This window comes from Brienomyrus brachyistius, chromosome 6 (assembly GCF_023856365.1).
Source record: "Brienomyrus brachyistius isolate T26 chromosome 6, BBRACH_0.4, whole genome shotgun sequence".
NCBI classification, from domain to species: Eukaryota; Metazoa; Chordata; class Actinopteri; order Osteoglossiformes; family Mormyridae; genus Brienomyrus; species Brienomyrus brachyistius.
This window is the reverse complement of record NC_064538.1, coordinates 12,135,065-12,147,098: the sequence shown is the minus strand read 5'-3', so window position 1 is coordinate 12,147,098 and position 12,034 is coordinate 12,135,065. Positions and strand designations below refer to the sequence as shown.

At 44.8% G+C, this 12,034-nt stretch overlaps 1 protein-coding gene across 7 annotated transcripts in view; it reads right to left on the bottom strand.

The window, feature by feature from the left end:
* Positions 1–207: 207 nt before the first annotated feature.
* cdk16 (cyclin-dependent kinase 16) overlaps positions 208–12,034 on the bottom strand; it is a 31,121-nt gene continuing 19,294 nt past the window's right edge. For 3 of the 7 annotated variants that reach the window (XM_049016838.1, XM_049016835.1, XM_049016836.1), the window contains 9 exons: positions 11,741–11,864; positions 10,094–10,214; positions 8,837–8,934; positions 8,497–8,602; positions 8,358–8,400; positions 8,036–8,126; positions 7,630–7,729; positions 7,443–7,520; positions 208–4,676 (listed from right to left, as the gene is read on the bottom strand). In XM_049016838.1, the coding sequence (XP_048872795.1) occupies positions 4,550–4,676; positions 7,443–7,520; positions 7,630–7,729; positions 8,036–8,126; positions 8,358–8,400; positions 8,497–8,602; positions 8,837–8,934; positions 10,094–10,214; positions 11,741–11,864 (888 nt within the window). In that variant the 3' untranslated portion in view covers positions 208–4,549. Of the gene's footprint in view, positions 4,677–7,437; positions 7,521–7,629; positions 7,730–8,035; positions 8,127–8,357; positions 8,401–8,496; positions 8,603–8,836; positions 8,935–10,093; positions 10,215–11,740; positions 11,865–12,034 lie in introns of all 7 variants that reach the window. The other 4 variants (XM_049016839.1, XM_049016841.1, XM_049016837.1 and 1 more) reach the window with 3 other exon arrangements.

Here is a 12,034-nt window from a genome sequence, read left to right as displayed (position 1 = left end):
CTAAATTAGACTTGAGATGTGTGCAAATATTAAAGGAAATTATGCATAAGCGCTGATCATGGTCCAATCCTGCATTCATTGAAACGTACAACATATTCTATAAATGAATGCTTTTTTTGTTTACTATGCAAATTTCTTTTTGGTACTCCTAATTCAGAATCGTACCCCCTGTATAATTTGTAATAACGGAAAGAAGCAAACCATTGATTTAGAGAAAGTTTCTTCGTTTTATTGAACAATATACTTTGAATACGTTGAATAACATCTTCACATAGTTTATATATTCGAGTAATAAAAATTGATTTATATTTCTTAATATAAGGACACAACACAGTAATCTACACATTGCAGCAACTTGACAGTAGTTGACCAGCTGATCTGAAAAACTGTAGGCAGCGTTCATCATTGAGCAAATTCTGGGAGACCTCATGCAAGCTTGCGGATAACTTTGGTATTACACTTTTGAAAAAAAAAGCTAAGAACAGCCAGTGATAGAAAGCTGCTGTACAATACACATTTACTGGACATAAGATTATATATATGTATTTCGTAGCTTTTCAATACATTACATTTAATTGTTCAACACGGAATTTCCAGTATTGTGTCTGTCCAACTTTTATTGAAATCCTGTAAATACAAATATTTTCAACATTTGTTTCAACTTCGAATGTTTATTGTATTAGACTGTGTAGTGACAATGATTCACTTTCAGAAATTACATGAGACACACAAAAGGCTTAATTTCCACTGTACAAACGCAACGCACAGGTTTCTTTCTAAACCGGTAGCAATAAGTTAGAGTCATACGGACTTTAGGCTGCTCGAGGGCGGATGAGCAGCTGCATCCACCAGGCGACAGCAGTTACAGCAGCTTACAAAGGAGTTTTTTTTTTACGTAAATTGATACAATTCATAAAGCAATTACGACTGAGGTTTGAGTAAGCCAATTGTGTACATCGCTAACATAAAATATAGGTTTGATCCTGTATTTTGAGTATAAGGCACACCTATAATAATTGTTCACAGCAACTGATGTGCCCTATATATAATCCAAAATGTTCTGTACCTTCAGTTTTTAATTACAATATATACCATAGTAAAAAATATGTTTGCCATTATCTGGTTATAATTAAAAATATGATGTGAATAACAGCTTGTTTTCAAGTTATGAAAGCATTTCACTTGAACAATAAATAGAAGTGTCTGGAATATCAAATGAAGATAATCCTAATGCAAATGGAAACTATTTATCCTCTATCTTCCCACAGTTAGTTGAAGACTAGCATAAAATGGATCTGAGCCCCATGAAATCAATTCATGTAAACAAGGAATGCATTTGCTTGTCTGCCGCTGACAGGGAATCCAGGCTTCTCTGACTGATGCCTGTAATCACTCCCAGCTTTCCTTAAAACACAACCGCTTGACATATTAGTTTATTATTGGATGATAGGGTGTCTACTAATTCCTATAACTCCTTCAACATGTCAGTTGGTGCATCTCTCTGATGTTGATCAGGTCTCTGAACAGACTCCCATTTTAGTCCCAAATAACCCATACTTGCAAATTTGCTTTCCTGGAAGCGATGGGTAATCAAGACAGGAAGTTCCGCACAACAGTGACCCTCAGAGTGTAGTTCTGAGTATCGAACTACAGCGCCACCAAGGCCAGAGAGAAGCATCAGGGATGTGTCTGACTTTCCAAGCTCCAGCCATCTCATTCCACTCTGGAGCAAAGCAGGAAAAAAGTTCATTCGCTGCAAAAAGTACCTTTTGTATTATATTGCAGGCACAATGCAGTGAAATGAACCAACAGAAGCATTTTGCCAGAAAATAAAACAGCATTGTGATTATCCTCATTTACCTCCATTTGGGAAACAAAAAAAAAAAACATCAGCAGTGCATCGGTAACACAAGACGGCCCAGTCCTAGACTGGTACAAACAGTGCGTATCCTGGAAGTCCAACATGAGTACAGTCAGAGTTAAAAGCCAGCCCTTTCCTTTCAAGTTGCTGTGCCTACAACAGGAACATCTGGCTAAACATCTCACAGGCATCTACCAATTGTGCATTTACATATTGCTTTGCTAGGTTAACATTTATTCTTTGTCCCTCCAATGGTTTTGTTATGGCTCCTAAGGTGTGGAAATGATATTGCGTGCGTTTAGGCTTTTGCAGTAGACATGCTGCATACTCATGCTTGCTGTCCCTCCCTTTCTGCCTCTCTTGCTCACGATTGGCCAGTATGAAGAGGCAGCTGGAGAGCAGTCAGCTGCACAGCAGAGATGTTACTGTCCACTTGCCTTTATCTCACTCCAATTTAAAATTCCTTCAGTAACACGTAAAATGCATAAGCAATGCAAAACGTGTGAATCGCTTCACTTTAGATGATTATATGAACTGGCCATTTATAAAATTCTATTCAAAGGAACACAAGTAAAAAGATAATTATAAACTTTAACAATGTAGCCTATTCATATTTATCATCAGAAGCATTTTACAAGCTTGTGTCACAGGCTCTAAACAGTCTTTTACAGAGTGAAAACATATAAAGTAATACCAAAATATCAGGATCTATAAAACAAGAGTAATCGGGTGGTAAAATCGGCCTTCAGCTTTGTTGATCCCCGTCCCCTGCAAATATTCTCGTACTCACCTAAAAACACAGACCTACAAAGCAGTCAGTTCATCCCCATAAACACAGAACTCTCTCATACGGTTTAATTCAGTTATTGCATCATGAAACAGGAGGCCATTTCACAGCCGCAAACAGCCATTTTTGCCGTCGCACAGTGACCTCCGGAATCCTAAGGTGTTCTGACACGAAAGGACCACTGTCGCCTTCATCCGAAGAAAATATTAACAAATGGAACAAAATTACCGACACTGGTTATGAATCCTGTGGTGAAACAACATTTTCTCCTTAAAACAAGATCGTGACGGTATCACTGTCAACGATAACAAAACGATACTTTATAATTCCACTGTAACATGGATAGGAGGTCCGTTTGCTGCACAGTTCCCTGCTGAGCCTTCGCTGGGGCGGATTCTCCGCACTGCAGATTCCCCCAGTCCCCCCCACCCTTCAGAAAAAGACACCTGCTGTTCATCACATGGGTAAAATCTGCAGCATCTCTGACAGGGTGGCTCACAGCCTGACAGCCAGGTCCAATTCAGAGAAAGATCAGCCAACATGCATTCGAAACCCAATTAGCTAACAGGACTGTCATTTTTGTCAGCAAAGGGTCCTTCCCATCAAAATATTGTTTTAGGTTAACACTGAATTACAGTCAGGGTTACCTAATGGTAATGTGATATATTAGGGCCAATATTATCTTAACAGTCTGAGTGTGAGAAAAAATGATTTTGTTATGGAATATATTAATACATACTGGGGTCTGTGTCTTGGGATATAATTTCAGACATGGATGTTAAAAAAAGTATGCTTTTGTAAGGACAGTTAAAACAGTTACGATTCCTCAGGAGGGAAAAATGTATATTAAGCCGGATTTTCAGAAGCTGTGAGTGACCTGCCATCTCAATTCATATCCAGAGTATTTTCCACAGTTCTCTCCCCCCCCCCCCCCCACCCCCGCCAATGGCACAAAAATACCTTAACTGCCTCTGCACTCCCTCTAAGGGTTAGGGCGAGATTCCCGGCGTGAATATGGTGCACGTGTTGGCATGGGGTGAAGCTCAATGGAAGCCATGTGATCCCATGCACTGAAATGTGGCCGCCTGAAAGTATTCCAGAGTAGGCAATACACCGGCACCCGTGTGCCTCTCCGGCAAGGTCTGCAAGGAGGGTAACCATGCATGGGTTTGCCACTCCAAAAGGGAGGGGGGGGGGGAGTCTGTGCTTAAATCAGGACTACAGACAAAGAAGAACAAATTCACGTCTCTCAGGTGAGCATATAAGATGGCATACAAGTTGATTACATGCCAACCACAAGAATGAACATACAAACAGAGAGAACGAGGAGGTTGTGCCAAAACCCTGCAATGGAACAGAATATTGCCGTCCGTCACAAACTCTACCATTTGCTATGGCTTAAGTGGGGATGAGTAGAAATAGCATTCCAAATAGAAGGGACATAGGAAGACCGAAGTGAGGAGTCTACAGTACTAGCATGACGTGACTTCACCACGTTTCCCTCCACGTTTAACACTGATACACAGAACACTATCACCATCCTTCCATGTTTTCACCACACAGCCTGTGACTTGCTTCATTTGCGTTTTCACATCGACTCTTTGGGCTTCACCACTGACGTCGTGATCTGTTAGTTACGGGTGTTATTATTTGGGCTCGGTCACCCGCAGTCCACTGAGTGTCACACGACTGCTGTACATCAGTGTGAAAAGCAGGGAAAATGATGGCGCGAGTGTTGATTGTCATGGTAAACTCGAATGTAAGTTTGAGCAGAGCTGGGGGGTGAGTGGTAGAACCCCGTCACCCCCCCCAGCCTTGACTTCATCTCACATGTAAACAGCTAATAAACCCTCTGTGTACTAAATACCCATTACGCGGTCGAAAAATTTAAAGGTTACAAGTTAAATATGCATCCCTTCATTACACACACAAAAAAAAACAAACATCCCCGTCAGTCTCTGACTCTCTTGTTCTTCTACGTGTCTGACATTCAGAAGAGCAGGCTCTGCCGTCTGGATGTGCTGTTCACTGCAAAGACAAAACAGAGGACAGGTTCAACTCTGGCAAGGACCCCAGTGCTGTCTAATGCGCCTGTTGGATAAGAAGCCATGAGTGGAAAGACACCCGTACAAACACCAAAGACCTCAGGGCCACAGCACACAACTTTGGTCACCAGGGCGATAACGACGGCCCCCCCGTTGACATGACTACCATCCTGCCATTTCTTTAACACCACAGACAGGCAAGATGGAAAGATATTGTTTCTGGGTTTTCGGTCAGGTCCCATGAATAATGAGATAATCTTAAATAATGTTTTAAAATCTGCCTTGTAGTGAACCCTTTTAGTATTATGAAAACTACTCACTCTTTTTAATACTATTTTGATTTGCAAAATACTGCACACTCTCAAAGCACAATACAGAAAGTAGGTAGAAAACCATTTCACTACATAGTAGTGCACTGCATGACTGTATATGAGAAATAGAACTTGAATAAAACCATGCAGTGCAAAAAGGAATATAATCAGTCTCAATCTTCTATACAGACATCCTACACAATACAGCAAAAAGGACACTGATGAATTGTGGTTCTTTATAAATATGTACACCCTGGATCGGACAACCGGTTACAGCAAATGGATAGATGGATGGATATAAATATATACTACGTTTATGAAATGTTTGCAATCTTTTACTTAAATTTTACTTACATTTACTTAAGCTGGACTTTTTCCATATCTAAGAAATGAATGTGGTTCATATTAAGTCTTTGGTTAGGATTGTAAATTTTTCCTACCTCCATTAGCAGAAATGCAGAAATAAACAAACAAAGGCACACCTGCCACCACGATTTCCTTTTTAAGAGAGTAAGACCTAGGAAATCAATGTTCTATACTGGTGAAAGATAATGTTCATTACAGTGTAATGAACTGTCTCTCTCTCTCTCGCTCTTTTTCGGTTTAATGTAGTCCAGCATGGTCACAATGCCATCTTCTCTGCCGTGTGAGGTGGAAAGTTCCGCAAGCTCACTGTGCATGGCCGCCACAGTGGATAATCACGCTCGTAGTGAAATGGCACAGCCCCGCAGGGGACCGGCCTGCTCTTGTTGTGAGCAACTCCAGAGGTTCAGCCAACAGTGCCTCCTAGCAGGCCAAATAGTGCAGTGAGGGACACTTGCTTTAGTAACAAAAATAATAAAATACTAATATTAATGATAATAATAATAATGATTTGCCAACAATGACTCCCGCAGGAGAGCTGCAGACACCAAGCTGCATGATGTGTCCATGCATGGCAATAGCACATCAGCATGGCTCTGCGAGCCACAGTTCAGTGATGCATGTAAACATCCTCAGTCTGCTGCAGTCTGACAGAGACGGTGGCCATTACTGACAGACCTAAGGCAAGGAGACGACGGCGTGACTCATCAGGGTCCCAATTAGGGAAACGGCAGTGTGAGGAAGGATGACTTATTGAGGAAGAAAAGCCTTCATTACAGCTCCTAAGATGACGATATCACTACACTGCAGTAATATACAAATTCATTACAATACATACAAAAATAAATATACTGTATATTTATTGGGTTAGTATCTATTTAAAATATTCCTGCAAACTACTTATGGGAAAAGATCAAAATATGACCTGATACTAATCACACAACCTTAAGAAAAATATTTTCGTAATGGTTATCACTTTTATTCTGTTATAGTGGCAGGCAGTGCCCATGTGGTGCAGAGGACAGGTACGATACGAGGGGGGGAACATAGAAGTAGGTGGTAACCCTTTCGTGATGAAAGGCAGAGGACAGGGTGCCAGTGAAATGTGGTGAAACCTCGGACATCTCTGACTGAACTGGGTGACACAACTGCAAAGATGCAAGGACATGAACAAGCACTGAAGACAAAGGAAAGTCAATCCAGAATCTGGTGGGGGAGGGGGTCCCTGAAAATGGACAAGACAGGAAAGGGGGGGTCTTGAAGGTGGACCGGACAGGAAACAGGCAGGGGGGGGGGGTGTGTGTTTCCTGAAGGTGGACAGTACAGGAAACAGGCGGGGGGAGGGTGTGTGTTTCCTGAAGGGAGACAGTACAGGAAATGGGGGGGCATGACCTGTCGGTGGACAATACAGGAAACAAGTGGGGTTATAGTTTCCTGAAGGGAGACAGTACAGGAAACAAGTGGGGTTATAGTTTCCTGAAGGGAGACAGTACAGGAAACAAGTGGGGGGGGGGTTCCTAGGTGGACAGTACAGGAAACAGGTGGGGTGGACTTCCTGTCCTGTCCACCTTCAGGACACAGCCACGCCCCCCCTCCTCTGTTCCCCCGTGTCTGGGGATCACACAGAGTGGCCTAAAGGTGCAGGAAATGTCAAAGCAAAGCTGGATAGAAGATACTGGAAAGCAGAGAGAGGAAAGAAGCGACAGGAGCTGAAAAAGCATGAGGTGGCCATTATGCACCGAGAGATTTGGTCCGAGGGTGACAGTCGCATTTGATATCCAGACCATGGCTCATAAGTGCTGTGTGCTGAATACCAGCTGGCTTCCCTATATTCTCAAACGGAGCTTGGTAAATGAGGCAGCTGGAGCTCCAAGCCAAGCTAAGCTCATCAGCGAAACACAGAGGTCGCACCCAAGAGTACACTCCTGTAGCCTACAGGGGGAGCTCAGGAGCACACTCATGTCGTCTTTGTGCGTGCACATATAAATCGGAAGCGGAGGGGGGGGCTTACACCTACATTTCTACACTCGGCACAGAAGCACGGCATGCCGCCGATGATGCTGTGCGTACCTCACCTGAGTCTGTGAGTGAGCTGCTCCGCATGCCAGGCTCCTTCTCCAGCTGAACGTCTTGAAGTGCAAAAATAGAAGTAGCTGACAAAAGGAAGGATTAGAGACTCAGCTTTACCCACAGCAACTGTGGAATGAGAACAAAATACATCCTGCTCACTACTTAATGACAGAGGCGCTCCCTGAAACTCACAGCTGGAATGTTCGGGGCTGTCTGAAGGATGAAGCGTGAATTTCACACTGAGGTTGATCTAAGTGGGGCTCTGGAAGGCCCTGGCCCTGGCAGATATTCTCTGTATTTATTACACGTGGTGGATAAAGGTTCTGATGTTTATGATGACCGATTTGCAGTCACAGACACTTACAGATGGCAGCCTGCGGAGGTACGATCTTGATGACATCAGCTCTTAAAACGGATCCCCTCTGGAGACCCGAACACAGAACCTTCTGGTCGCGTGTATGACTAACCAAACTACAGACAGCCGCATAGGCCTGCAGGGGCTGCCTGTTGGGGGGTGTTCCAGGCAGCAGCGGTGTTTGCCGTAACGGAGAGTGACAGCTTCGCAGAGAGTTTGTTCTCATGCTGGAGGGGAACTCACTGTCAGGCAGTGTGAGGATCCTCTCTCCCAGGCAGTGGAAGTAGGGTTGTCTCATAGCCTCCTCAGCAGAGATGCGCTTCTTCCCCTCAAACTGAAAGGCAGAGGTGCGCAGTCAGAGCGAAACGTGCAGACACGTACACACTCACCGTGCCGAAGGAGATGGGAGGTCCGTTCGCTCAGTTACAGCGTAGATAAGTGACTCGCACTCAGACACGCTGTACAAATGGCGCATGAACCGTGTCGACACACAGCACAGCATTCGGGATTCAGGAGGAGCAGAGGGGAGCAGAGAGGAGCGGGCAGCCTGCAGGCCCAGCCTCACCTGCAGCAGCTTGGAAAGCAGGTCTACCCCTTCATTGTCCAGTCTGGAGGGAGAAAAGGCACGAGACACAGCATCAGCGAGAGGTGCCCAAAGAGAAGAGGCAGCCCAGGCAGGAGAAAGCGGGGCCCTGAGCACCCACCGGGGCGTGTGGTTATGCAGGCAGTCAGGTCTGTAGCGGGGGTAGTTGTAGGAGATGAATTCCTCGTTGGAGGTGATTCCAGGCCAAGTGACTTCCGTGGGCGTACCTGGAAACACAGGGAGCTTAAACCCCATTCTGGAACGCAGCTGGGGCAGTAAGACTGTCATCAAGGGAGTACAGGAAAGGTGGCAGCGAGGAAATTGCAGGGTGGGGGGATTAAGCAAGCAAGCAGAACGACAAAGCCTCCTTTGAACCTCCAGAACCGACAGAACGGTCACGGGTTAGGGGGCGGTTCTGCCGTGTTTACTTAAAGGTAGGTCGGCCAGCGAGTAACACAGACCCAGCAGTTTGAAGATAAAGTGAAGCTCTTCCTCCACGGTGGAACCGGGAAACAAGGGTCGGCCTGTGGACATCTCATAGAAGATGCAGCCCACCCCCCTGCGACAAGGAGAGAGACAGAGACGGATCGCCATCTTCACTAAATACAGGGCAGCCAGCTATTTACAAATAGCAAACACTTTTGTCCAAGGCAACATAAATAGCTTGGGGACAGGGAGGAGGGAGAGCCACGATTTTTGCATCGGTTGGGGTTCAGGGCTTTGCTCTGCCAACCACAGGATTTGAACACCTTCCTAACACAGGATCTGTGACCTGCTCAGCTGTACAGCATTTACCCCTGTATCACAGCACAGGCAGAAAGCGATGTACACATGTGATTTACTTATTTCCTGATGAAGATTTCCTTCATTTTGTCAGACTGCGAGACTCGGCAGCCGTCCATAAATTTCTACAAAGCGCCTGTTAGTTTATAAAACTACTGCTGTGTTTCACCACCTACACGTTTCTTGTCGATACCAATTATATGGCCCTTCAAATCAAATATTTTTTTCTTGAAACACTTGAAGTGTCAGTACTTTATCCTGCCTCTTTAGAAGGTACATGAACTAATAAATTACAAAAGTGCCTTCTCATAACTGCTTAAACAAAAAGAGCCACCAGGGGGAGCTTCGAGTGTGACGTACACATTCACATAAAGCAGGATTTATTTTAAATCCAAGGCAGCAAAAATGAACTCAACTGAAATTCAAAACCCAATATCCCCTTCTTTCAGACTTCCTTCCAAGTCCTTTAACAGTAACCATGTGTGCGCTGTAATTGGAATCACACCGCAGAGTCGTGTGACAATGAGAGGGCATTTCAAAGTACCTGCTTTAGTGTATAAATACACAAGATCAAACTAAATGGAGGAAAAATGGACAAAGTGCCACAGGCAGTGTGATGACCCAACAAACGGCATGAATGGACTAACACACACTATATTCTGCCCTAACTGTTACCCTACTCAGGGAGGGGGGGGACAGCCTAAACTAAACTATGGTATCTCAGAAGTGGCAGTTAGATTCTTTGGTTTGAAAAGGATGTGAAAACCTGTTCATGTTACCACAGCACCTCATCTTCACAAATGTATAAATTAGTCTGATAGAAAGAGAGGATGAAACTGACATACGGCAGCTTAACTAAAAAGTCCAGAAATTGGGATTTTGACATTAAGAAGAAAACATCCACAGTCAATCCAGTCTGTGTCCACGAGCCTCACCACATGTCTATCTGGGTGGAGTAGTCAGTGCTGCCCAGCAGGATGTCCGGTGGGCGGTACCACAGCGTCACCACCTCATTGGAGTAAGTCTTGGTGGGGATGGACTTGGCCCGAGCCAAACCTGAAACGCAATGGAAGGGACCATAAGGTACTCGGTAACCAGCAAGCCCCACGGTGGGTGACCTTTTAAAGGCTGCAGAAAGCCAGATAACTGGCTATTACAGAGATGTAAATGTTAAACAGGATATCACTCCAGATTCCCTACATTCTTTAAGTTATATACTCTAAACACCTTCAGACAAAACTAGCATGATACAACAACAGTGGGGTACCAGTGGACCCCATGTGACACACACCCCGCATTCTTTTTTCTGAAACACAGCAAGTTTAGGATCCTTCTGCTGCAGTCAATGTGTCTGCACACTGGTAGCATAGTAGCTCAGTAGATAGCTGACCCCCTGATCTGAATGTGTACAATTAATATCATGTCGCAGAGTTCATGCAGGTTTTCTCCAATTACACCTCCTGCTAGCCGAACGGCATCCAGAGAGATGAATCAGCATCTCCAAATCGGTCCCTATACAATTTCAGGGCATGTTTTGTGATTGTTGTGGCCAAATAAGATTAACCTGCTTTTCACGAAATTTGTGATGCGGCTTGTGGAGTTCTATGTGCTTTTTGGTTCCAGTTAGTTAAGCCTTAGTAAAATAAATTCAAAGTTAGCAGCAAATAAAATCAGTCGTACATCAGGTAAATAAACTATACTTTATTTCTTTCAGTGTAAGTGCCCGTATTTTGTTTTACGTGGATTACGTTCGTCTGTGCTCCATGTACTGCCTCAGTTTGTTGGTAAATGAGATGTTTGCTGTGCTCATCTTCCCCGCAGCAGGGCCCGGCCATACCCCACACGAATCTGCACTGCAGGGACACGTCAGAGTCCAAATGCAAGCTATCTGTTGATTTGGCCATTCCTTATGGAAAAGATGTGGTGATCTGAAAAACTGAAAGCTCTGCAAATAGTTTCCTTTTGCGTTCATTTCTGCAAATGCAGAATCACAAAATCCTGGACGGTCTGTCTAAATTGTTCCTAGCGTGTGTAGCGTGATGCACTGTCCATGGTGGCCCCTGTCTCTCTCCGTGCTTCCTGGGGGGGCTCCAGGCTCCCTGGGACCCAGTACTGGAACAGCGACATTCATATGACATGTAAGATCTATCTATAAAGTTTTATTGGTTTTGTTTGCTATTCTGCGACATCCAATTAGAATATTTTCAAAGCAGCGCTATCAAACAGAGACATCAACTATGTTGGGACAAAAACATTAATAACTGATAATTTAATCATAGGATAAAAAGATCTAACAGTCCAGATGGCCAGACAGATAGACAGGCGGACTAAGGCAGATGTTCGCAAACAGGTAAACAGACAGACTCACAAACAGATAGGCGGACACAGACAGGCGGACAGACAGGACAGACACACTCACAGACAGACAGGCGGACAGACAGACTCACAGACAGGCGGATAGACACAGACAGGCAGACACAGACAGGCAGACTTACAGGCGGACAGACAGACTCACAGACAGACAGGCGGACACAGACAGGCGGACAGACAGACTCACAGACAGGGGGACAGGCGGCACTGACCGAAGTCAGCCAGCTTGAGCTCGCCGCGCTCATTAATGAGCAGGTTCTGGGGCTTGAGGTCTCTGTGGAGGACTTTGCGCCTGTGGCAGTAGTTAAGGCCACGCAGCAGCTGGAACAGGAAGAGCTGGGGAAAGGAGCAGAGATGTGAGCCACAGCCTGGGAGCTGGGGAAGCGCGTGGGGTCGGTGACGGGCCAACCTCACACACGGTGATCATGTGACCCTACTAAGGGCGACCTGTTACTTTAAATAAGCACCAAAGGCTGCGGTGGTGGCTTAGCAGTCTATGGATGTTT